This window comes from Loxodonta africana, chromosome 5 (assembly GCF_030014295.1).
Source record: "Loxodonta africana isolate mLoxAfr1 chromosome 5, mLoxAfr1.hap2, whole genome shotgun sequence".
Classification (NCBI taxonomy): domain Eukaryota; kingdom Metazoa; phylum Chordata; class Mammalia; order Proboscidea; family Elephantidae; genus Loxodonta; species Loxodonta africana.
Genome location: NC_087346.1, coordinates 140,601,017 through 140,628,073, shown reverse-complemented (window position 1 = coordinate 140,628,073; position 27,057 = coordinate 140,601,017). Strand labels below are relative to the sequence as shown.

The following is a 27,057-nucleotide window of genomic DNA, read 5'->3' as shown; positions in this document are numbered from 1 at the left end:
CTGTCAATGTACCGCTGCAACCGATTTTTAATTATCTTCAGTAAAATTTTACTTGAGTGTGATATTAATGATACTGTTCAACATTTTCTGCATTGTCAGATCACCTTTATTTGGAATGGGCATAAATACGGATCTCTTCCAGTCAGTTGGCCAGGTAGCTATCTTAGAAATTTCTTCACACAGAAGACTGAGTGCTTCCAGTGTTGCATCCATTTGTTGAAACATCTCAAATTGGTATTCCGACAATTCCTAGAGCCTTGCTTTTCACCAATGCCTGCACTGCAGCTTGGACTTCTTTCAATTACCATCAGTTCTTGATCATATGTCACTTCCCGAAATGGCTGAATGTTGACCCATTATTTTTGATGCAGTGACTCTCCGTAATCCTTCCATCTTATTTTGATGCTTCCTGTTCCACTCAATATTTTGCCCATAGAATCCTTCAATATTGCAACTTGAGGTTTGAATTTTTTCTACAGTTCTTTCAATTTGAGAAATGCCAAGTATGTTCTTACTTTTCGGTTTTCTTACACCGGGGCTTTGCGCATTTCATTATAATACTTTACTTTGTCTTTTTAAGTTGCCCTTTGATATCTTCTGTTTAGCTCTTTTATTTCACTATTTCTTCCATTCACTTTAACTACTCTATGTTCAAATGCAAGTTTCAGGTATCTTCTGACATCCTTTTTTTTTTTCTTTTATTTCTTTCCCATATTTTTAATGACCTTTTGCTTTCTTCATTTATGATGTCCTTGATGTCATCCCAAAATTCATGTGGTCTTTGGTCATTAGTGTTCGATGTATCAAATCTATTCTTGAGATAGTCTCTAAATTCAGGTGGGATATACTCAAGATCATACTTTGGCTCTTGTTCACTTTTTAAAATTTTCTTCAGCTTCAATTCGAACTTGCATATTAGCAACTGAAGGTCTGTTCCACAGTCAGCTCCGTGGCCCTGTTCTGACAGATGATTTGAGCTTCTCCATTGTCACTTTCCACAGATGTTGTTGGTTTTATTTCTGTGTATTCTATCCGGTCTACGGCTGCTAACCAAAGGGTCAGCAGTTCGAATCTGCCAGGTGCTCCTTGGAAACTCTATGGGGCAGTTCTACTCTGTCCTATAGGGTCGCTATGAGTCAGAATCGACTTGACAGCACTGGGTTTGGTTTTTTGGTGTTGGTTACTCTTTTTTTTTTTTTTACTCTATCTGGTGAGGTCCAGGTATATAGTTGTAGTTTATGTTATTGAGAAAAGGTATTTGCAATGAATAAGTCATTGGTCTTGCAAAGTTTTATCATATGATCTCTGGCATTGTTTCTATTACCAAGACCATGTTTTTCAACTACTAACCCTTTTTCTTTGTTTCCATTCCAATCACCAGTAATTATCAATGCATCTTGATTGCACATTTGATCAATTTCAGACTGCAGAAGTTAGTGAAAACCTTCAATTTCTTCATATTTCACTTTAGTGGTTGGTGAGTAAATTTGAATAATAGTCGTATTCACTGGTCTTCCTTGCAGTTGTATGCCTGTTATCCTATCACTGATGGTGCTGCACTTCAAGATAGGTCCTGAACTGTTCTTTTTGACAAGGAATGCAACGTCATTTCTCTTCAATTTGTCATTCGCCTCATAGTAGACCACATGATTGTCCAATTCAAAAAGGCCAACACCAGTCCATTTCAGCTCAGTAATGCCTGGAGTATCGATTTGTTCACTGTCTTTTCTTGGAACCCAATGGTGAGTTTCTTTCTTTCCAAGTTGGAAATATAAAATAGTATTTATTTATTTTTTAAGAGTAGAACAGAATTATCTTTCACTGAGAACCTAGAATAAAAGACAAGCTTGAGCAATCTGCATGGACAGAGGACAGTTGACTGAGGAACAGAAAGGTCAAAGTACAGCTCAACAGATGTCAGCACAAGCAGTTGACAACAGAGGACCAGATGTTTCACCCTTCAAACCACTGACACAATTCCGAGAGAGGGCAATTAAGTTTCTTCTGCTGATAGAACAAGAATTTGAAAAAGAAATTAAATTCGATAATGAATCATAAAGGAAGTTTTAATCTCCACTGATTGTACAGTCTGAGCTTTATACCCAATCCATTAGTTTTTCCTTGAAATTTTGGATTGCTATTCTAACACCTAATAGTGTGTTCTACCTACTGTCTAATTATTGTTGTTAAGTTGATTCCAACTCATAGTGACCCCGTAGGACAGAGGAGAACTGCCCCATAGCGTTTCCTAGGCTATAAATCATTATGGAAGCAGACTGCCACATCTTTCTCCCGCACAGAAGCTGGTGAGTTCAAACCACTGGACTTTCTGTTAGCAGGCAAGCTCTTAACTACTGTCCCACCACAATCAGCTCTCTGTCCCTGGAGGATGACATCTATTCCCATGGCCTTGGTTATCATCTACATGCTGATGATTTTAAAAGCCACAATGCTAGACTAGACCTCTGTCCTCACCTCTAGAAGGGCTTATCCAATTGTCAGCTGGTCAGCTCCATTAGGTTGTTTCCCAGGCTTCTCAAACTGGTAGGTCCAAGGAAGCATACATCACTTATTGCATGATATCCTGACCCGGTCTCAGTACCAATGAGCCTGTTTCTCCATTTCTCAAAATAAAGAAACTTCAGGAGAGGCTGATTTAGTTAGGGTTAGGAGAGGTTCACATAGGTAATTTTAGTTATTAAAAGGATCTGGACAATCCATGCCATTATCCATGGTTCCACAATAATACCAAGATATCTTGAGTCTTTTGCCACTTATAGTGTCTTCCATGTTAACTTTAACTTGTTTGATGGTGCAGTAGTTAAGAGCTTGGCTGCTAACCAAAAAGTTGGTAGTTCAAATCTACCAGCTGCTCGATGATAACGCTATGGGGCAGTTCTACTCTGTCTTATAATGTTGTTACCAGTTGGAATTGACTTGACAGCAACAGGTTTGGTTCCCACATGCCAGGCACTTGTGCTTTCATTTATTCAGTCCCACAAGAACCCTATGTTGAAGTGGAAATTGAAACTTTGAGAGGTTAAGTGGCTTGTACCAAGCCTCATACCTGTCAAATGATGGAGCTGGGTTTTCAACACAGAAGTCTAACTCCAGAGCAAATGGACTTCACCTCTCCACACTACTGAATAAAATCCTTCTTACTGTCCTGGGGCAGAGGGACTAAAAGGCCATGAACTAGATGTTGCACATGGAGTCTGTGTCAGCCTTGTGGAGTCTGACATTGAAGATGCCAAGCATAGGGAACAGGTCAAGGAGATGCAAGCCCTAAGAAAGCTGGAGAAAAGAGACTGCAAGGCAAGAGCAGTTGATGTTATTTTTACAGATTGACTTATGTCCCCCCAAAATATGTTTTGTATATCCTAAACTCTATGCTTGTGTTTATAATCCCATTTGGGAATGGGTCCTCTTTGATATGTTAATGAGACAGAATTAGTGTAGGGGGTATCTTGAGTCAATCTCTTTTGACATCTGAAAGAGATGAAACAAGCGAGCAGAGCAGAGATGGGGTAAGACAGATGCCAAGATACATGGAGATTTCCAGGGAACCAGGAAGCAGAAGCTGAAGAGGCAAGGACCATCCTCCAGAGCCGATAAAGAGAGAAAGACTTTCCCTAGAGCTGGCACTCTGAATTCAAACTTCTAGCCTCCTAAATTGTGAGAAAATAAGTTTCTGTTTGTTAAAGGCATCCACGTGTGGTATTTTTGTTATAGCCGCACTAGATAACTAAGACAGATGTAGGATACTTTCTTCTTCTTTTCTAAAACATTAGTTATGCATGCATTATACTAGGTACTGGGGATAGAAGCAAGACTAAGACAATTTAGGTCTAGTGGAGAAGATAGGTAAATACATTATAAAAGTTTTAAAAGTCAAGATACAGTTTTATGCAAGGTTCACAGAGCATTAGAGAAATTAGATATTGATAAAATTCATTTACTCGTTTAATTCATCCTAACAGAATTTCCTGAGTACCCACTACCATGTGCTAGGAGCTGGAGAAACAAAAAAGAAAAATATCCAGTAATTATCCTGAAGAAGCTAACAGTCAAGTGGAGATGTTTCTGGGGCAAGGGTCAGTGAATGTGTGTTGTTGTTGTTGTCGGTGTGTGCTGTTGAGTCCATTCCAATTCACCGCAACCCTACAGGGCAGAGCAGAACTGCCGCATAGGGTTTCTAAGGAGCGGCTGGTGGATTCAAACTGCTGACCTTTTGGTTAGCAGCCTGAGCTCTTAACCACTGCGCTACCAGGGCTCCAGTGAAAGTGTAGTAGACGTTATTAACTGGATTTTGAGGGTTAGCAGGATTTGTCAAGGTAGCAAGAATGGAACTACAAGGAGATGGAGAAATTAAACAGCCTGGAGTGTTCAGAAAATGCCAGCTGTATATCGACTTAAGCAAAAAGTTAAGACTATGGGTTGGCAACAGGAAATGATGCTAGATAAGAAGGCAATGAACAGGCCTGAAAGGGCTTGGGCTTTTTACCATGGCAACTCAGATTGTTATTTCTGGCGAGATTCAAGCAGGCACACGTTTTCCTGCAGCATCAGTTTTATTAAAATAATCTGGGGGAAAAAGTACATGCTTTTACTATTAAAATATGGGTGTACTATGGAGTTGGATGCAATGGCATATGAATTAGTAAAATACAGCAAGAAATACAAGACAATTCTACAGCTTTGCTGGCAAATGACTTTGGCTGTCACCCCTGAAGACCTTGGGGGCGGGAGTTTACGGTCCTCAGCTCTCAGAGGGTCTAGACAGGATGGTTGGAGAACACTGACTTACATTAAGTGTGCGAGAAACTTGGAAAAGTTAAGCACACAGAACTGGGGTGAGGATGTGGTTCAGAGGACCAGACGCTGTCCTCACCTTTCCCCCTGCATCTCTCATTTCCAAAGGATTCTTCACCAGGTATCCTTTTGTAAATGCCTCTCGCTTCAGGGCTGCCCTCGCGACGCCCGGAGCCTCGTTGCCCGGGCAACCCTCTTTCATGCAGCGCCTCTGCAGCCTCCCTGCTATTGGCTAAGATGACGCAGCGCGCCTCTGACGTCACTGCGCGGCGCCTGCGGATCCGTGGGTTCTCTCCGCGCGAAAGCGCATTTCCCCGAGTCCGGGCAGCTGGTGTCCGAGCGGCAGCTGTTGGCCGAGCCAGTGCTGGGCAGAGGGCCCCGCCTGGGGCAGAGGCTTGTTTGCGGATCGCGGCGGGAAAGAGGAGCGGTAGGAATGGTTCCCAGGAGCAACGGGCTGCGGGTGCGAGGACCCCGTGGCGCGGTCCTGCGCTTTGGAGGTGTAGCTGGCCTCAACTGTGGCTGGTTGCTAGGGCCGCTGGACTCCGTTGCGAAAGACCCTACAGATCCTGATCTCCTGGAGCGCGTCTTTTATTTCCTGGGGTCCGGCTTCGGCCAAGAGCAGCTTTCTTTGGCCTTACTTTACCGGCATCATTATTCCCTTCCCCTTGTATTTTAAATGAACACTTTGCTCCTTCCTCCCTCCGTCCACTATTTAAACATGTGCACCAGTGGCTTTGAGGATAAAAACCTGCAACCAGACCCGTTACTGCCGAGTGGATTCCGACTCATAGCGATCCTGTAAGGTAGTGCAAGGGGCACCTGGTGGCTTCGAACTGCGGACCTTTTGGTTAGCAGCTGTAGCTCTTAACTACGCCACCAGGGTTTCCGAGTGTAAGATTAGTTAAGCATTTTTCTTTTGCAAACAACTCATGTTCCAGGTTTGTTGTCACGAGTAAACTCCCAGGTGGATATTATTTTAAAAAATTAAGCAAATTTTAACTTGTCCTTAAGTTAGAGGGTAATATCTTAACAGTAGGTGAAAACGTAATTGTTTTGGAAGGAGACACTCATATAGAGTGCTTTGAAAGTAGATGTAGAAATGTTTGTATCGTGTGTGTTTTGTTGTTGTTCCTGAACATTATGTAAGCATATTATGCATAGTTGTCCTGTATACTTAAGAAATTTGGAAGCTCAGTTTTCTAGCACTTAAAAGTCTTCAAATGAAGTTTCAGTGGCTTTTTGAACTCATTCACGATATAAAAATGCAACACCTCGGTGTGTTACAGGAACATTTTGACAAGAAGGAAGATAGAAATTTAGCCGTAGAATTCCAGCAAACACTTTTCTGTAATTGGTAGTTAGCATTTGTCTTAATGTCCTAGTGCTGAAGTAACAGGAGTACCACAAGTAGGTGGCTTTAAAGAATAAATTTATTTTGTCACAGTTCTGGAGCCTAAAAGTCCCAATCAGAGTCTCCATCCTGTCAATTCCTTCCTTGTTGGTAGCCCCAGGATTTCCTTGATTCCTTGGCAGTCCTCACATGGCATCTCTCTTCCCCCATGCACCTGAGTGTCTGTGTCTAAACTGCTTTTATAGCTCAGAAGTGATTAAGTTTAGGACACACTCTACGCTGGTATGGTCTCAGTAGCATAACAAAGAAAATCATCTTTCCAAACAGGATCATGCCCACAGGTACAGGGGTGAGGGTTCCAACACATTTTTGTGGGGGACGCAATTCAATCCATAACAGTTGTGTGATATTGGGAAGTAAGTCATGGCAGTGGAATGAGAAAATGAGGTCATTTTATTAAATTGAAATTATTCTGTGCGGAAATAACCTTATTTTTACGTGGTAGTTTGGTCACATGTTTAAATTATTGTGCTAAATTTATTAAGTGGGGCTTTTTTTTTTTTTTTGCCCTCCTTTTGAAGATTTCTAATTCATCAAGTAGATTAAAATAATCTCATACAAGGACTTGTTTAAGAAATTTCCAGTGTTCATCCTGAAGAAAGAAAACTAAGGATTGGAGAGTGAATGTCCTTAAATATTTGAAAAGCTGTCATTTGAAAGTGGAAGACTTTACTTGTGTTACTTTTAGGAGAAGCCTCACATCCTAAATGAGGGGGAGTCATATACAGGATGACCAAATTAAAGACAGAAAGTGAGAAGTGCTGTAAAGGAAGAATAACTAGAGTATTGTCATGGATTTTATTGTGTCCCCCCAAAATATGTGTCAACTTGGTTAGACCATGATTCCCAGTATTCTGTGGTTGTCCTCCATTTTGCGATTGTAATTTTATGTTAAAGAAGATTAGGGTGGGATTGTAACACCCTTAAACCGGGTCACATTCCTGATTCTATCTAAAAGGGATTTTCCTTGGGGTGTGGCCTGTACCACCTTTTATCTCTCAAGGGATATAAAGGAGAGGGAAGGGAGCAGAGAGGGGGCACCAAGAAAGCAGTGCTGGGAGCAGAGGGTGTTCTTTGGACCTGAGGTTCCTGTGCTGAAGTGCTCCCAAACCCAGGGAATACTGATGATGAGGACCTTCCTGCAGAGCCGACAGAGAGTAAAAGCCTTCCCCTGGAGCCGGCACCCTGAATTTGGACATCTAGCCTACTGTACTGTGAGAGAATAAACTTCTCTTTGTTAAAGCCATCCACTTACGGTATTTCTGTCATAGCAGCACTGGATGACCAACACAAGTTTCATGAAAGGAGGGGAATAAGTAATCAAGTAGGAGTAAGAACGAGGAAGCAGTACAGAGGGCAGAGTCCCATGGATGCGTACAGCTGAGAAAGAAGATCAGAAAAGGCTCCATGAAATTTAGGTTTAGAAGCCTAGAAACATCAGCAGGGAATTGGTTATATGAGTCTGAAGGTGGTGGTGGAGGATTCCTGGATTGTCGTTAGGTGCTGTCCAGTCAGTTTTGATTCTTAACGACTCTACGTACAACAGCAAAAAACGTTGCTGCTATGCTTGAGCCCATCATTGCAGCTATTGTGTCAGTCCATCTCGTTGACGGTCTTCCTCTTTTTCTGTGGCCCTGTACCTTACGAATCATGATGTCCCTATGCAGAGACTGGTCCTTCTTGATAACATGTCCAAAGTACACCTTCCATTCTCGCTTCCAGGGAGCACTCTGGCTATACTTCTTCCAAACCCACTGCCATCAAGTTGATTCTGACTCATAACAACCCTGTAGGACAGAATAGAACTGCCCAATAGAGTTTCCAAGGAGCATCTGGCGGATTTGAATTGCCGACCTCTTGGTTAGCAGCTGTAGCAGGTCACCACTACACCACCAGTGTTTATACTTCTTCCAAGATAGACTTATTTGTTTTTCTGGCAATCTGTGGTATATTCGGTATTCTTCGCCAGCACTGTAATTCAAAGGCATCAATTCTTCCTCAGTATTCCTTATTCATTGTCCAGCTTTCACATGCATATGAGGTGATTGAAAATATCATGGCTTGGGTCAGGCGCATCTTAGTCCTCAAAGTGACATCATTGCTTTTTAACACTTTATAGACGTCTTTGCAGCAGGTTTGCCCGTTTCCCGGATTAGAGATACAAATTTAGAGATAATTGGGTGGAGTAGGCAGGATTCATGGAGCATGAGCTAGAACCTTACAATTAGTCAATAGCAGAAAAGAGGAAATTGTGAAAAAGGAGGAAGTGCACCACCGTTAACTGCTTAGCACATGCCAAATGCTACATGGTTACATTGATATGTTACCTCACTTACCCCTCAGTAACAGAACTGGTAAGCTTGTATTGTTGGTTGCTGTTGCCTTGATTCCAACTTATGCTGACCCCATGTCTAGAACTGCTCCATAGAGTTTTCTTGCCTGTAATCTTTACAGAAGCAGATCATTGGGTCTTTGTTCTGCTGTAACTCTAAAAAACCAAAACCAAACCTGCTGCCATCCAGTGGATTCTGGTTTATGGTGACCCTGTGTTACAGGGTAGAACTGCCCCATAGAATTCCCAAGGAGTGCATGGTGGATTCAAACTGCTGACCTTTTGGTTAGCAGCCATAGCTCTTAACCACTATCCCACCAGGGTTTCTGCTTAACTCTGGGTGGGTTCACATCAGGGCTTTGAACCAGTTCCTTCTGGTTTGAACCCCTACTGAGAATTTACATTTCTAACAAGTTCTCAGGTGATCCTAAGATGCTAATGATGCTGGTTAGGGACCCATTCTGAGAACCGGTAGTAAAGCAGTGGTTCTCAAAATTTGTTATGTGTAAGAGTTACCCAGATTATGTAGAATCTTATGTAGACTCTGATTCAGTATATCTAGAATGGAAATGTGTATTCTCAGTGGGGGTTCGAATGAGACGAACTCTTTCTAAGCCCTGGTTCAAACCCCAGCCTTTGGGTTAGCAGTCCAGTGGAAGCCATTTGCACTACCTAGGGATGTAAGCTTGTATTATTATCCCCTTAAAAAAAAAAAAAAATTTTTTTTTTTTTTCCGAGATGCAGACCCAGATCTGATCACAAAGCTCCTTCTGCCACATCACACCATGTTTATCACATCTGTACAGATGTGCGGGAAAAAGAAACAGATTATCCTGAGATTTTCATCCTGGAGGACTGAAAAACTGAGGGTACTTTAATAAACAAGGGATTCTTAACTGCAGTGTGATAACCTCAGGTTTGGTTATGTTTAGTTTAAGGAACTTGCTGTACACGAGGTAGGAGAGCCTATTATGTCACTGGAAAAGTAAGACACAATTTGCAGACGTTACCATTTTGAGCTTTGGAAGTATAGAGACCAGAGATGGTGGAGAATATGAGAATGTGCCAGTCACCCCTTCCAACATCTAGACTATTTTCTGAATATGGCCAGAAGATTCCAATAGAATTTCTAATAGTATATATTTGGCAATTTGGGGGAGGATAAGTTTATTTTTATGCATCTTATTTTTTTGCAGATGATTTTTAATTTGCTGTTATTGATATTATTGGAGGTAATATAATTTCATATTATCTCATTAGTCTCCACATATTTTGCCCCATCCCTTTTCGTGTGTCCTTTACTGTATTCTACTCTGTTCTGTTGTGATCTATATAGTGATAATGAACCCCTCTCCAAGATTTTTTTTTTTTTAATGAAGTGTTTTTTAACTTCAGGCATCAGAAAGAAGCAATGCAGAAATCAGAGTGTCCTGGAGGCGTGCAGTTGCGAAACAGAGTAACAGGTATAGAATTTTGCTTTTAGAATGAAGAGGTGAATTTTGTAAATGACATTCTGTTATACAGATGGATGGGGGGTGAGCTTTATGCTTTTATCGTTTTGTTCTGTTTTTCCTAGGTAACTATGATCAAAGGATGTCGTCAAGTGTACAGATAAAACACAGAACGACGGTTCAGCAAAGCAAATCCTCACCGTCAACCAGTTCTCCAGAGTCTCTAAGAAAACTTCATCCTCGACCAAGTGATAAACTTAACCCTAAAACCATTAACCCGGTAAGGTGCAGAAAAAGATTCTTAAGTCAGTAGATTTTCTGAAAGCAGTAGACATTTAGCACCCTGTTGAATATTCTAAAGGCTGCCACTGATGACAGGAAGGCTCGTGCTGTAATTGTGCAGATAGAGGTGACCAGTGTGTGCGTGGGAGTGGGTGTGGAAGTGAGACCGTGGAAGGTAAAAATCATCCTTGGTGTAGCCTGTCACATTCATGCATGAGCATTGTAGAGCATAAGACAAATCCTTTGCCAGCTTTCTTTATTTACGATTATTATTATACTTCTTAATATCGATGAATCAACTTGTATTCAGTTGCTGTGGGACTGATTACATGCTCCCAAAGTTGAATGCTGTGAGGGTCTCTGACCATCCCTCTAAATTAGCTCCACCAAAAGTTGTAACTGTAGTGCTAGCAGCCTCTTTGTCCTCTCACAGTAATGTAATCAGATTTAGCAAACATGAGATTTACGCATACACCAAAAAAACCAAACCCGTTGCTGTTGAGGTGATTCTGACAAAGAACTACTTGAGAGCAGAAGATTGTCTGACTTTATAAAAGAAAAATGAAAAATAGTTTGATTTTTCCTTTCTACAGTCGTCTACCCGGTGTCATGGAAATTGAATACCTAAAAAATGCTCCAAAGTCTTGCTGTTGCTTGCTTTTTCCGTGTGTATTTGAAGGGTCTGTGATGACCCTTACAGTTTCTTCTTTAAAGAAAAAGTCAACAACATTTAGTTGCCCTAGCCTTAAATTTTATTAAAAATTAAGGAAAGCCTGGGGAGAAAATTTAATGATTTTGCTTGAGAATAGAGAGTATAGAAAAGAGCACTTCTAAGATATGAAAAGGTTACCAATCTAAAAAGCGTAGGTGGTGGTGGAAGTCATGACGGTAGTTACCTTTGGTGGAAAAGTTGGTAGAGTCGGACAGAGGCACTGGGGAGACTTCCGGTGGTGCAGTGCTCGGCTGCTTACTGAAAGATTGGCAGTTCGAACCCCCTAGCTGCTCCATGGGAGAAAGATGTGACAGTCTACTTCTGTAAAGATTACAACCTTGGAAACCCTATAGGGCAACTCTCCTTTTTCCTATAAGGCTACTGTGAGTTGGAATCGACTGGACGGCACACAGCAGCAACAGTTGGTGCACGGATAACATTCATCCTCTCCACCTGTACTTTAATGTACATAAATTTCAGATGTTTCGCTTGAATCATAAAGATTTTGTTTTTAAGCTGCAAATTCAGTATAGTAGTGCATACTTAATAACATTGTTTCAGAATTGAAATATGGTCTGTGATATAGTTAAACATTAAATGGGAGCACGCATGTTTTCATAGTAATGGAATTTTGATAAAAGTAATGCATTGATTAAAAAAATTCTAAATCTGTGAGATATGGAAGACAAAACTACGATTAACTCTATAGCAAATTAGAAAGGAAAGGAATTGCTTAGAATTTCATTCAGAAATTTCGTTTTGGGGGGTGTTTGGAAATTTACGGATTATTAAATGGTCTCTCGGGTCAAAGAATACTGTCATTTGCTAGTGGATGGTGGAAATAAAAAAGTGTTCATGGTGTAGCACTAATTTATCTTACTTTTGTCTCAGTACAAACTGTATTTTTTCAAGTCATTTCCGTGTTTGGTATGATTATTACATGAAAACAGTTTTAGAAACTTAGGTTTCTTTGTAGCAGGAATCACAATTAGATAAACAAAGCATTACTATTGTGGTGAATTGTTACACAGAACATGGATTGAATCTGGTAAATTGATCTGTTAATGATAGTTTTGTTTTAATGAGATTTGACCTATGTGTTTGAGTCCCAGAGGAAAAGAGCGAATTCTACATTTATATTCTTAAGTAAACAGCTAAACACTTGATTTAAAAAAAAAAAAAAAAATTTAGCTAGTTTTACCTTTAAAATAGGCTAGTAAATTTATATTTGAAGTTTAGATAATTGTGCTTCATTCGATTATGTTCAAAATACTATGTAGTAACATATTACATTTGTGCCCAAATCTTTAAGATAATATATCCCAAAAGAAAGGTTGTGAAGTTACACAATCTAATCAGACACAAGCAGGCATGTTTGCAAGAGCCTTGCTTCATCTTCAGTTTTACTGCCCCTGCCCACCTGATCCTTTTTGGAGAAATTATAGATTCCCTGACCATCCAGACCATCCATATTTGGCTGGAGGACAAGGAAAGTAGAAATGTGTTGTGGATAACTGAAAACAAACACACTTTCCTTGCACTTAACATTTAAGCGACAACTGAAAGGCCACAGCAGGGAGGAGGTGGAAAGATAGATGAATTCAGCTATGGTTTCAGCCACCTCCCATCCCGTCTGTAACAAGTTAAGGGTGAAAAGTAAGTACACAGAGTGTGGTTGTGGAGCTGACAATGCTGGGAGGATTGACACCCTTTCTCAGTCCCTTTGCCAAGTAGGAGCCACGGACTTAATACCAGCATCATGACTTGGAAGTCGGGGGGCTGTTTGCCTCTGACCTGAGCAGGAATAAAACTGATTATAGATATCAGGAAGTGGGGGTAATGGTAATATTTAATGTATTTTTGTCATTTTTAATTTCAGTTTGGGGAACAGCCACGAGCCCCATCTGCTTTTGCAGCTATTTACTCTAAAGGAGGTATTCCTTGCAGGTAAAATCAATATAAGTTATAACTGGCCATGTTATTCAGAATAATTGAGTAAAATCAATACATTATTCATTTTAAATATGTTGAGGTTTTGTTTATGAGTGAGGTTAAAATAAAGGTGACTTATTCACACTTGGATTGGAATAGATCTCTGGACATTGTTAAAGACAGTGTTTTTAATTCAAAAATATAATTACCTATAGATCTATACTAAACCACCAAATAATTTAAGAAATTGAACTAACCGTTTGCTAAAATAACCAATTTTAGCAAATTCAGGCTTACTGAATTTGCAAATACATAATGCTGTTCAGTTTGTAAAATCGAAAGCTGGCAATGTAGTGGAATTGTTTATTTCTCTTGGCTCTTTTTGCTTCCTTTTGGCTATAATTCTTACCACCTTTGTGGACAGAAATCAAATATTTTGAAGAAAACACCATAGATTACTACTAGTAGTGTGACATCAGTAAGATATTACTACTCAGAAGCATTAAAATGCATTCAGTTTTTGCCTGTACTAGATGATAGAAATCTTCATTTTCATTGTGGAAAAAATTACAGCATTCTTTTTTTTTTTTGGTTCCAAAATTGAGTAAATGTAGCTTTCAATGGTATTTTCAGATTTAGAGGACCGACAAAAAAAACAGTTTTAGAAGCTTTCTTCTTCAGTTTATCGTATAATTGTCATATTTAGATTACTAATAGAAGCCTATCTTAAGGTTCACCAATTTATTTTTTGCTAAAAAAGCAAGAAAAATGTTACTGAGGCCTCTTGCTATTATGGAAACAATATTAAAGAAAGAGCCAATAAGACCATTACAAAAAAGCACAAAAAAAAAAGTTTAGGGATGATGGCTCGGTCACTGTCATGATTGTAGTGATGGTTCTACGGGTGTGTTCACCTGGATATCAGAACTCATCAGATCTACGCTGTAGATACACGCAGTTTATTGTATGTCATTTGCACCTCAATAAAGGCTGTTAAGAAAAAGCAGAAGCATCGGAGACCCTAATTCAAATACAGGGTTTATGACTTTATTAACCTGGGCAGGTCATTTCACCTTCCTGGTGTCATTTCTCTTCTCATTAACGAGGATACAACCTACCCAGCCTTCAGATCCTTAGTGTCAGGGTTAAATGATATAAATCTGGAAAACAATAGTCCTTTATTAAAAAAAAAAAAAAAAAAAATTACTGTTAGGAATTGCTACATTTTACTTGTTCTTATTTTCCCTAGGTTACCTATTTTGGTGTAATTATATTTTTTTATAACTGAAAAGTTTCAACTGTAACATCAGTACTCAAAAAAAAAAAAAAAAAAAATACGCTTGAGCACCAAATCCATAGGCTTAACAAATGAGAGGTTGTTTGGTTTTGCCACCAGACAGTATTGCTGAAAGTGTAGGATTTTATAGGATTATAAATGTTGTTTTTAAAGATGTCCTTTACTATCTTTATAAAGTTGTGGTATTCTCACATGTTATAAAATAATTCTAATATGGTTCTGTTCTATAAAGTATGTGTATGTTGGATAATCAGTGTTTAATGTATGATTATATTCTCCTTGGTATATTCAGTGCCTTTTATGTTTTAGATTGATGCATGGTTCGGTAAAACACAGATTACAGTGGGAATGTCCTCCGGAAAATCTGCCATTCGATCCTCTTCTTATTACTTTAGCTGAGGTAAATGTTCCATTTCTCCTCATTGTTTGTGAAAAAAACTTCTTAAAATTGTACTAAACATTAGTTCAACTCTTTAGTAGATCGCTCCGCAGCGTTGAAAATAGGAACCAAATAATAGGCATTAAAACATTACACCCCCCTTTCATCCACCCTACAAATTAAATATGATTTTTTTTTCTTTTAATTTGAAGCTCAACAATCAGCTTTATAAACATGAAATTAGTCTACACAGGAATTTGTAGATAAGTGGGTGAAATATCTATATGCAGTTCAAAAAATAAAAACAACGGAAATGAAGACGTTTATTTAAAGTAGTCGTATTAGGAGAACATCAGTGGTTATAACTTAAGTCATGTCAGGTAAAGATGAGTGGCTGGTCTGTTTATATGTAATCAGCCTTGTTTAACATGCTGTGTTTCTTTGAGAACTGGCATTACTACATACAGCTTCTTTTGGAGACTTCTCTGACACTTTGCTCTACTTGTCCAATTTAAATAGAATATCATGGAGGTTGTTTTTATAGAGAATTAAAAAAAAAATTCTGCTAGGGTCCTTTATATAACTTAACATTTGTATCAGGAAAAAAAAAAGGAGCTTTGACGCAGTGGTTAAAGTGATTGACTGCTAACCAAAATGTCTGCCGTTCAAAACATAAGCGGCTCCATCGGCGAAACGTGGTAGTTTGCTTCCATAAAGATTAACGGCCTTGGAAACCCTATGGGGTTGCTGTGAATCGGAATCAACATGACAGCAGTGGGTTTGGTTTTGTTGTTTTACCAGAAAAAAAGTTGGAGGCATGTCAGCCTCAAGTGAATCAGTGATATCCTCTGTTAATTTTATTCCTAGAGTTAGAATCAGAAGTTGAGAAATGAATTAAGTAGGTTAAGCAGTTAGTCACTTGCCTATTTCAGGAGTTGAGAATGGTGCTTTATGTTGTCATTGTTAAGAAAACGAAAAACCCCAACCTGTCGTGGTTGAGTTGTTTCTAACTCATAGTGGCCCTATAGGACAGAGTAGAACTACCTCGTAGGGTTTCCAGGACTAATCTTTATGGAAGTCAACTGCCTCATCTTTCCCCTGTAGAGCAGCTGGTGGTTCTGAACCTCCAGACTTTTGGCTGACAGCCAAGGCTTTAACCACTGTGCCTCGAGGGGTCCCATTGTTAAGAAACAAGTCATTAAATTATGAATTGAAGATACTAATGTAAATAGGTAATGCGATATTCACAGATAAGTCATATAGTAGTAAGTGATCTGAATAAAAACATAAATTGAAAACTAAATGACTTGGGTATTTTTCGTTTGTTTAAAAAACATTAGCCCCTCCTATAAATCCAGTAGGGGTAGGGCTTGGACAGAGCAGGAAAAACTGTGTAAGTAATTTTACCAGCTATAAATACAAAACAGTGAGATACTCTTAATTGTAATGAAGCATCACATTCTTTTGTTCCTCTTTTGTTTTCCAAATGCTTTTAATCTCTCAAGTGAGCGTATCAGTCACTACCAAGACTCCAGTATTGTTCTGAGTCTTTGCTTTTCTTAATTTATAGCTCAGCTTGGAGAATTAATTTGGTATTACAAACAGTGTATTTGTGGATAACCTATTTTGAAATTTAATTCTGATCAAAACCTTTTAAACTTTTTGTTAAAGAATCGAGTGATATTTCATTGGTTCTTTTTTTAAACTGTAAACCTTTTATGTATGGTAGCAAACCATGTTTTAGTCTAATAAAAACTGTAGTGGTGCCTTTGAAAACACACTCCAGCTAATGATGGGGTAGGGGCAAGGCTTTAATTTTTGGAGTCTTTAAAGTTTTGACCATGTAAAAGTCAGTTGCTTATATACCTTTTGTCCAAACACTAACGGTTTTATTTTTGTTTTGGCTACACTTGTAGCCTTCCCCTCTACTTGTGTAGTAATGGGGACATAGTGGCAGAAGAATCTCTTATCGAATCCACTTTGCCTCTCTACCTGAGCGTCCCAATCTGCAGTGAAGGGGTTAGAGATACTCCTGAGACATTAGGGCCTGCACTCCAGAGTGGTGCCAGTGTGCCTATAAGTGTAGTTTTCAGCTTGCCAGCATCAAGGAAAAGAAGTGTGTGATCACTGCTTGGAAGCAGAAAGTTTGATTAAAAGGACAAACTGGTTGACTATTAGTATTTCTTGGCATGAGTTTACAGCCACTGATGCCATTTTCACTTCATAAATAACCATTAAACTGAGAGAATATTGCTTTTGGCTTTCTTAAATCTTTTCTAAAAAGGTCATATATCCTTTCTCTCTTCACTCACAGTGATTAGTTAAATCAGGAAAGAGCACTATCTAATTGTTGCTAATGCATTTAGAGTGAAAGACATAATGAAAAATGATTTAAACAAGTTTTCGTTTCAAATTCCAGTATTAAAAGTGACATTTGAAATTCTCAAGATGCTTTGGCACATAGTAAAATCTTTGCTTTCTTCAACCTTAATATAAAATATTTAAATATAAAAAAAATCGGAAATGGTAAGAATATGACTAAATAAGTAGGCATAGTGATTAAAGATTTTAAATAGAGGTGTACAAAATATTTTAGAAACTTATTAAACAAGTTATAAACTGAATGTAAAGGTAGAGGATCCAACAATTATACGGTCATAAAGTAGTGGTTATAAACATGTGTTTTAGATTAATTTGCTGTACTTTCAGACAGTGTTTGGGATGTATGAAAATTTTTTTTAGTATCCCAATGTGTTTTTTCTGTTCCTCTTTCCTCTTTTATTTCTTTCCATTTACCTGTCTTTTTGCCTCTGCTGTGTTCTCGCTCTTTTCTCCATCCCTTCCTTTTTTTCTTCCTTTCCTTCCTTATTTTTTTATTTTGTTTTCCTTTTCTTTTTCCTCCTCTTCGTGTTCTTTTCCCTCCTTCCCTCCTGTCAAAAGTGATCCTTCCTGTCTCATGTATGTCCTTTGTTCCACCATTTCTCTGTGTAATTGAAATTGTAATTCATGAAGTTATGTCATGCTTAGGAAAATATAATAATATAATACTTTTGATTTTCACTTAGGCTACTAAGGATTCACTTTTCTGTTTGTTCTTAGTGGGTAGTAAATTACGTTTGTTGTCTTTGGCAGGGCCTGAGAGAGACTAAGCATCCATACACCTTCGTGTCAAAGGAGGGTTTTCGAGAGTTACTTTTGGTCAAAGGTGCTCCTGAAAAAGCTGTGCCTTTGCTCCCTAGGCTGATTCCTGTGCTAAAGGCAGCTCTGGTATGTCCTTTATCCCTTTGTACTGTCTATTTCAAAAGGGCACCCTAGAAGGGAAAGAAAAAGAAAGTACACTTAGAATATTTATGTTCTTTATTTTTCTCCCGTAAATTAGTCCTTTAGCCGTGATTTTCCTGCGTGCAGTGCTTGCAGAATTAGGCCACTGTTACTCAGGGCCAGGTGATCATGTACTTGAAGACACCTTGAGAGGATGCATTAAAGATAAAAGGGGGCATTTCGAATAATTAGAGAAAGTAATGAGCCTCAAATCACTCTGTCTGTATGCTGTGATGTATCTCAGTTAATGCTTCCGTTAGGGTGAAAATTTGTTTCTTGTTTTCCTTGTTTTTCGTCGTCTATTAAGAATTATTTTCTTAAATTCTAAGTTTGATTGATCATCCTCTCATTTTAAATGTTCCATCTAATTTTGTCTCCACTTGTTACCCTTCCTCCTAACCCTTCTGTCTTTTTCTCCTTCCATTCCGTCCCGTACCCCTACTCTCCCAACCCACTAACCTCGCAGGTCCATTCAGATGATGACGTGTTTGAAAGAGGACTGAATGCTTTGGTGCAGTTGAGTGTTGTTGTTGGCCCTTCTCTAAATGACCATATGAAACATCTGCTTACGAGTGTAAGTACTGAGAAGATGAGGGAGTGGCTTCAAATTAATCATTAAAATAATTAAAAACCTTAAAAAATGTCATTATCCTAACCAGAAAATATGAGACCAGACCTAGTAGTTTAGAAAACGTTTTATTAATGGACAATGTTCTCTAGGTTTTTGTTGTTGTTCACGAGCAGAGTTCAGAGGTATCCAAAAGTAAAGTCGAGTGGGCAAAAATTAATGAGTGTCATGGTTTTATGTCCATGTTGATTAACTATGGATTATAAGCAGTGCTTATACACCCTCTTGTGTAACTGTATACTCCCAAAGGCATGTTTTCATCTTTTTTCTTGGTGTGATGTTTAGCGAGTCTGCAAATGGCATTCAAATGAGAGCTTTTCCTGTTATGTGTCGTTTAATCCTTGTCACAAGTGTATTACATGGGGACACTGTGCAGTTCAGAGGCCTCTAAGGCCACTTTCAGGTTTAATGATTTGCTAGAAGGGCTTGGGGAACTCAGAAAAGCTGTTATAGCCACCGTTGTGGCTTATTATAGTGAAGGGATACAGATCAAATCAGCAGAGGGGAGAGGAACATAGGGCCAGCACCAGGGGACACCAAGCACAGAGCCTCTGGTTGTCCTCTCCCAGTTGAGTCATGGAGACATTGTTTACTCCTTCCAGCAACGATGCTTGGCAACATGTGTGGAGTATTGCCAACCAAGGAAGCTCACTTGAGCATTGGTGTCCAGGAATTTTATTAGGATTCGGTCATATAGACATGGCTGTGACCACCTGCATGGCTGACTAGTGTCCAGCCCCTTTGGAAATCAAACTGATAGGTCATAACCCAAGGCCCCCACAATAAATCACATTATTAGTATAGACTATAGACTGTTTAAGGAGCCTTGGTGGCAAAATGGTTGAAGCTAACCGGACAGTCTGAGGTTTGAAAACTCCGCAGGAGAAAGATGCGGCAGTCAGTTTCTGTAAAGATTTACAGCCTTGGAAACCTGGTAGACCAGTTCTACTCTGTCCTGTAGGGTCACTATGAATCGGAATCAACTCAATGGCTATGAGTTTTTTAAGTAGCAGGGACAACTGCTAAGACGATTGGGACGGGAACGTAAAGGGGAAGTAATATGTGGAGAAAAGAAATCATACTGGATTCTTCCCCAGACTCAAGTCCAGCAAGGACCTTTGCTTCCTAAACAGCCTCCTACCCCTCCTGTCCATCTCAGCAGTGAACAAAGGATAGATTAAGTACTGAACTACATAGACTTGTTTTGTTTTTAACCTTTATGGATCAATGACATTAACCTGAGATCCTTCACACTCCTCCCCAGGGCTCTGCTTTTCCTAAGACAAGGGCTAACTGAAAGGGCCTCTAGCCTTCCTGGGGTGTTCACACTCTGGGAAGAAGACCTGGACCTAGACACCACAGAGGAGAGAGCACTGAAAATAGGTGGTGCTGGGGGTCAGCTCCTCACTGAGACTCCAGTGAGGTACTCTTGTGCTCCCTCCTTACCTGCCTTATCCTCACGTTCCGCTTCAGCCAGAAAGCCTTTCTTTTCACCTGTTTTAACAGCTCCAGTATTATGTTTACTTGAAGAAAGGATGTCTCTTCTAGAAAAAGAATTTCAAAACCAATTACTGAGCCTGTATACAGTCCCTTTTCTTTATGTACAAAACAAGTCATGTCCTTTTTAAACTTCAAAAATAAAGGACTGTCCACTGACCCTAGGGCAGTGATCCTCAAACTTCAGGGAATGAATCCCCTGGGGATTTTGCTTAGAAATGCAGAGTCTGGGTCTTCGCTCTGAGATTCTCCTTAAGTAAGCATAGGGTGAGGCCCAAGAACCTGCATTTTTTTTTTTTTAACAAATAGATGATTCTGAAGCTGCTGGTTTATGGATCTCTCTGTAAACCCCTGATGTCAGAAAACCCTCTCTGAAGAAAGCAGACCTAAGGACTGTGAGAGACACGGTTTCTTGTCCTTCCCTCGGACATTGATGGGCCTTGCCTGTCGTCTCAGAAGTGCTTTCCTCACATTTTTCATCTTTCTGGGAGTCTCTTCTAACCTTCCCTGATATACAGTGACCTGACTGAGGGGACTTGCTAGTCAGTGCTCAATGGTGTGAAGTGCTCCTGCTGGTTTACTTTCATACCCAGGAAGAGGTATAGTAGACCAGAAAATAACTTGCTAAGACAGAGGTCTATGAAAAGTGTGACAAATTACTCATTCTCACCTGCGCTTCAGCTGTGTCTTCATCTCCTAGGGCCACCATGACAAACTACCACAAAGCGGGTGGGTGGCTTTAAAGAACAGAAGGTTGTCTCACAGTTCTGGAGACTTTCCATCCAAATTCAGGGTATCAGCAGGGTTATGTTCTTTGTCTCCGAAGGCTCTAAGGGAATATCCTTCCTTGTCTCTTTCAGCTTCTGTAGCCCAGTTGTTTGTTGTCATTCCTTGCTTGTAGCTAAATCCTCACATGCTGTCTTTCCCCTGGGTAGTACTTTCTTTCCATGTCTGTCCTCTTTGATAAGAGGCCTCTCAGTGGGGGATTAGGATTAGGACCCACCTTACTCTGGTAATACTTCATAAACTGGTAGCAACTGTGAAGAAAAACCCTGTTTCTCCAAACAAGGCTATGTTCACCAGTGTAGAGTTAAGGCTTCTGCTTATCTTTTTGAGGGACACAGTTCATTCCATAACAAATTATATTCCCAGAAAGTGGAGCCATGAGCAGGTAGTGCTGTAGGCTGAGATATTTACATTGTTGGGTGCAATAATGCAGGCATTTGGTGGGAATGCTGTTACAACATGTGCCTGATTGTGCGAATCCTATTATTTTCGTCTTCGCTCCTGTGATTCAGTCCTCACCCATCTTTTGCTTCCTCCCTTTTTAAATCAAGTTTCCCACTTTCTAGCTGAGACCCATGCAGGACCTACCTTGAGATAGGTAGTCTGTGAATTCTAATCCCATCTTTCTGTCACTGTTATTGAATTATTCATTTAAATGTTCTAGTCATTGTCTTCCTTTTTTATTATAGGAAACCATGTGTTTTATAGGCTTAGTTTTCCAGTATAATACTCCAGTGTTATTGCAAATCACAAAATGGAAATGTATGTCATTTCACAGAAAATTTACTCTAGATAATGTACTGTAGCAGATTTTATAGCACTGATATTTAAAATAATGTAAATTCATTATTTTAAAATACATTCATGTCTATTACATGTCAAATTTCAATTACATGTTTCCTAAAAGAAACCTTGGTATCTGATACAAATTAACCAGTGAACACTTTATGTACAAAACAAGTCATGTCCTTATTATAGAGTGAAAAACTCAATATTGGCATTATTTCTAGCTAGCCTATTTGTTAGTAAAGTTTGACTTATGTTTATGGTGAATAATGGTACTTTTTCAAATAATTTTTTTTTTTTCCCCTCCAATCTTATTTTTTAAAAGCTTTCCAAGAGACTAATGGACAAGAAGTTCAAAGAGCCGATCACCAGTGCGTTGCAAAAGCTAGAGCAGCACGGAGGCAGTGTAAGTAGCGCACTATCCCTTGAGGTATTACATTTTTTAACGTTTTCAGTCATATTACAAAACACTATTTATTTTTGTTGTGCTTTAGATGAAAAAAAAAAAATTTTTTTTTTTTTTTAGATGAAGGTTTACAGAGCAAGTTGTTTTCTCATTAAACAACGCAGATATTGTTTTGTGACATTGGTCGCCAAATCCAGGATATGTCAATACTCTCCTCTTCTCCACACTGGGATTCTCATTTTCAGCTTTCCTGTTCCCTCCTGCCTTCTCGTCATTGCCCCTGAGATTGGTGTGCCCATTTCGTCTCATTTTGTTTTATGGGCCTGTCTAAGCTTTGGCTGAAGAGTGAGCCTCAGGGGTGGCTTCAGTACTGAGTTACAAGGGTGTCTGGGGGCCATGCTCTCGGGGTTTTTCCAGTCTCTGTCAGACTAGTAAGTCTGGTCTGGTCTTTTTTGATGAGTTAGAATTTTGTTCTACATTTTTTCTCCAGCTCTGCCCAGGACACACTATTGTGATCCCTATCAGAGCAGTTGGTGGTAGTAGCCGGGCACCATCGAGTTGTGCTGGACTCAGTTTGGTGGAGGCTGTGGTCCATTAGTCCTTTGGACTAATCTTTCCTGTGTGTCTTTGGTTTCTTTATTCTCCCTCGCTCCAGAAGAGGTGGCACCAGTGAATATCTTAGAAGGCCGCTCACAAGCTTTTAAGGCCCCAGATGCTACTCAGCAAAGGAGGATGTAGAAAATTTTCTTTGTAAATTATGTTATGCTAATTCAGCTAGATGTCCCATTGAGCTAGATGTCCCCAGAGACCATGGTCCCCAGCCCTCAGTCCAGTAATTCGATCACTCAGGGAGTTTGGATGTGTCTGTGGAGCTTCTGTGACCTTGCCTTGGTCAAGTTGTGCTGACTTCCCCAGTACTGTGTACTGTCTTACCTGCCACCAAAGTTACTACTTACCTATTGTCTTTTTAGTACAAAACACTGTATTTAACATGTATTATCTCATTTCCCCTACAAGTAACCATGTAAAGTTGATAGTCTTCTTTCCGTTTTGAAGCTCTCTGTCTTGCCTAGGCTGCACAGTGTTTAAGCTCTGGGATTCAGCCCCAGGTTGTGTGAATACAGGACTTTGCTTTCCCTTCTGCTTACTTGCTGTGTGGCACGCCACATGGTGCTGCTTTACATTTTTCCCTTTCAAGAATTTTGACACTTTTTGTATGGACCATTGCAAAATTCAGAAAACAAAAGGATTAGTTTAGAGAGTTCATTGAAGGAAGTATATCTTTTATTTTTTTCTTTAGCCATCCTTCTGTCTAAAAAAATGGAGAATCTGCCATAAACAGAGATTGAAATAACATTTCCAGATGGCTGTACTGCTACGTTTGTAAACACAGACACAAGAATAGTCCAATGGATTATTCTAACTTTTCAAGACGGGAGGATGTGGGGGATTTCATTACTGTCTCAGTACTGTCAGATAACTAGGCTAATTGAGTTTTCACCTTATGAAAGTGGTGTTCAAATCTTTGAGACTTTTAGTACTGTTTTCATAAAGAAACGATTCCTTCTTGTTTTGGGAGATTCTATTTAATCAGATCTTATGTGGTGGAATGATGCACGCAAGTGTCTTAACACTGCCAAATTTAGTTGTAGTCTGTGTGCTTTCTAACAGGATTGATTATAATAAAGTTTGTGGGCTTAACTTCAATTACTTAATTTGATCCATTTCAGTGACTTTTAAATTGATTATATTCTTAGGATGAACTCCTAAATGAAAGTTTATGGAGAGGAATTAAATTCCTAAGTTAACGAGATAATGCATTTCTTTGTTGTGTGTTAGCCCCTAGGCAGGGGGTTAGCATTCAGACACCTGGTTGATGAGGCATGCAAACCATTTCCTGGCCAGTCCACAGTGTCCTGTCTCAGCAGAAAGGAAGTTCTTCTTGCTTGCAAAAGCTTACAGTTCTGGGAATTTGAATGCAAAGCGAATTTGCCCTTTCCTGTCCTGTGAAATTTAAGAAAACATGTTCAATAATGATGGCGCAGCTTTTTGGTCTGAAACACACCCTAGGTTGTTTTCACAGGACCTGTGGACTGGTATTGGGGAAGGGCAAGTAGACAGGGAGCAGGCCCAATGTGTTAGATTTCTTGGCAGTGGGGGTAGTTTACTTCTAACTGAACTTCAGAAAGAGCAAATTAAGATTTGGAGGGGGAATGTAGGTGGTTAGTTGAGTATTCGAGGTCCCTGGAGTAGCAAGAGGCTCCTTTTTTAATGCTACTCAGTCTTAATAGTTTCGAATCTTGCTCATGCAGAATAAAGCCACCAAAACCAAACCCATTGCCATCGAGTCGATTCCGACTCACAGCGACCCTATAGGACAGAGTAGAACTGCCCCATAGAGTTTCCAAGGAGTGCCTGGTGGATTCGAACTGCTGACCTTTTGGGTAGCATATGTAGCTCTTAACCACTGTGCCACCAGGGTTTCCTCATACAGACTAGGAACATGTATCTTGTAGTTGGAAGGACTATCGAGTGCTGTTTATTTTCTTTGGACTTTTTCTCTTTTTTTTTTTTTTTCGCCTTCTTATGCTCAACATAATATTTTAGCAATTAAATAATAGATATAATTGCAAGAGAAAATTGAAATTACAAGTCAGGCTTTCCCTTGACTTAATTATTATTATGCTTGATTTGGTACTTTGTAATCTGTCATGAAATTAATGAATGGTCTTCTAAGAACTTAAAAAGTTTGTATGTTTTTCTTTCTTTGAATGTTAAGAAAGGAGTCTTTAAAAGGATTCTTTTCAATATTACAGTTCCCCATTTTTCAAGCATATTGCAGTAATGGAAATATTCCACTTCTGGGAAAACAAAAATATCAGTTACAGATACACTAATCATTTTACCACCTGCCTGCTTTTGTTTATTGCCATTCTTATCCTGGTTTAGTTTTCTTTCTAAGTGGCGAGCACATTTGTCTTGGTATAGAAACCCACCCACTGCCGTCTAGTTGATTCCTACTCCTAGCAACCCTATAGGACAGAGTAGAACTGCCCTGTAGAGTTTCCAAGGAGTGCCTGGCGGATTCGAACTGCTGACCTTTTGGTTAGCAGCTGTAGCGCTTAACCACTACGCCACCAGGGTTTCCTGTCTTGGTATAGACACACACACATTTATATACACCCCAGTCTTTATGGAGTATTCGAGAGCTTTACTATGTGCTACTACTCTACTGAGTACTTTATGGATATTAAATTTATTTGTTCTTCACTAGAACTCTCCAAGGTATGTTTTGTTGTTATCCCCCTTTAAAGATCAAGAAAGAGGTGTGTAGACAGAATTAGCTCCCCACTTGACAGTCCACTGAGGGATAGAAGCTGGATTCAAATCCTGGGAGTTTGACGTGTAACTACTTCTCTAGTTAGATACTTTAGAAAACAGTAACAACCTACATTATTTAACTCTGAAAAAAGTTCTCCTTCTCTTTCCATTGTTCTGCTCTTGTTTTGTTTTTTTTTAGGGTTGAGCATGTGTTAGGTATGTTCCCGCAAATAGAATACCTGTTAGGGGAATGCTCTGGGGTACTAATGATGCTAACTAAATGTTTTTCTGTCCGCAGGGAAGCCTCCTCGTCATCAAAGCTAAAATCCCAACGTACTGCTCTATCTGCTGTTGAGTAAGGGAGCCAGCAAAAAGCATCTTTACTATGTGGTGATGGGTATTAAAGACTGACTGTGGGTGCCTGTGGGAACTGTCAGATTCATTTCAGTTTATTTCTTTGTAAATCACAGCCCCAGTTCATCATTTACTAGATTAAAATGAGTATACACAGCCCCACTGAATCATAATAAAAGTTATTCATCATTAAGAAAGAACGGTTAATGCTGGAAAGCTATTAAAAGAAGTTCTATAATAGTACAGTTTTGTGGGCTTAGTTTTCGTATTTTTACGTTTGTGTGAAGAACCATTATGGGTTTACAAGATCAAGTACATTTGTATTTCCTAGTGCCTTTTATTTATAGCATCCCTTTGCAATAAATTTTTTACTATACTTACTTTTATAAATATTTTGCCATTATTTGTCAGTTTGGTATTTATCAAGGCTATAAAAATTTAAAGTATTGTACAAACATTTGTGAATTCACTGTCATTCTTTATAAATATCTATTTTATAATGTAGAATGCATGGAAAAATTTTATTCCATAGTATTATAGTTTAAGAAGTCTTTCTAAATATGTAAATTCTCTTATGAATATGTTGTTTATTACAACTCATTAAAACTACCTAAACTTTAGGTATTAATTGTATTTAAATAAATGTTATTTTTGTATTTCATAGCCTGAAGAATACTGATGTATATATGAAGTTATTCAGAAATTAAAATCTTAAAACTTTAATATGTGTTCAGTGATTTTGTTAGGTTTGCTGTGTTTGACAAATTTTTTTTGAAACTTCTAACAGTTTACAGGCATAGTTTTCAGAGTTTTGATGTTGTAGGAGCTGATTTTTGGTTCACTCTTCAAGAGATGAGTAGAGGGAGAGAAATAATAAACAGGAATAAGACCTTGAATCTTCTGGCCAATGACAGAGGCCACCAGGATTTGGGTGGCCATACCAAATGCAAAGTGGAATATTTTTGAAGGGATGGAAATGAGGGAATCACTCATATATAGGAGCAGCAGTATTATATCCAAGAAGTGTCCCCCAAAATACCTTCAGTGACCTCTTTGCAATTCTCATATCAGATGCAACCTCACAACTGTAATTTGGAAGAATACTAGTCATTTCCAAAGAGTCGTGATGGCAGAAATGCCCCTTCACCCTCTGAGCTTTTGCCCTGCCTGGTCTGTCTGTCTGGAGCACTCTGTCCTCGGGTCTCTACTCACTTGTCACCTTCTCAGTCACATTAGCTAAAAGAGCTGTCTGTCCACTGCCCTGGCTCTTCTTCCTCGCACTTAGCTGCATCCGAAGACAAAGATACCTAAGGTCTGGAAAATGCCCTAGGAAAAGAAAATAGTAGTTTC

At 39.2% G+C, this 27,057-nt stretch overlaps 1 protein-coding gene across 2 annotated transcripts; it reads left to right on the top strand.

Moving 5' to 3' along the window:
- Positions 1-5,091: 5,091 nt before the first annotated feature.
- On the top strand, positions 5,092-26,326 carry PACRGL (parkin coregulated like). Of its 2 annotated transcripts, none has more exons than XM_003411287.4 (9): positions 5,092-5,239; positions 9,951-10,018; positions 10,132-10,286; positions 12,880-12,947; positions 14,539-14,629; positions 17,741-17,875; positions 18,396-18,503; positions 21,952-22,032; positions 25,652-26,324. In XM_003411287.4, the coding sequence occupies exons 2-9, from the start codon at positions 9,967-9,969 to the stop codon at positions 25,706-25,708; spliced, it is 747 nt and encodes a 248-aa protein (XP_003411335.2). In that variant the 5' UTR covers positions 5,092-5,239; positions 9,951-9,966; the 3' UTR covers positions 25,709-26,324. The 2 variants fall into 2 exon arrangements, with proteins under 2 accessions (XP_003411335.2, XP_010589689.1); XM_010591387.3 differs by lacking the exon at positions 5,092-5,239 and adding an exon at positions 9,309-9,424 and having other exon boundaries at positions 25,652-26,326.
- The last annotated feature ends 731 nt before the right edge of the window (positions 26,327-27,057 follow it).

Excerpts from the sequence above, each read along its gene's own strand:
- PACRGL (XM_010591387.3), top strand. The coding sequence starts at position 9,967 with ATGCAGAAATCAGAGTGTCCTGGAGGCGTGCAGTTGCGAAACAGAGTA. Across the intron at positions 10,019-10,131 it reads GTTGCGAAACAGAGTAACAG|GTAACTATGATCAAAGGATG; the intron begins GTATAGAATTTT and ends TGTTTTTCCTAG. Across the intron at positions 18,504-21,951 it reads TGAAACATCTGCTTACGAGT|CTTTCCAAGAGACTAATGGA; the intron begins GTAAGTACTGAG and ends ATTTTTTAAAAG.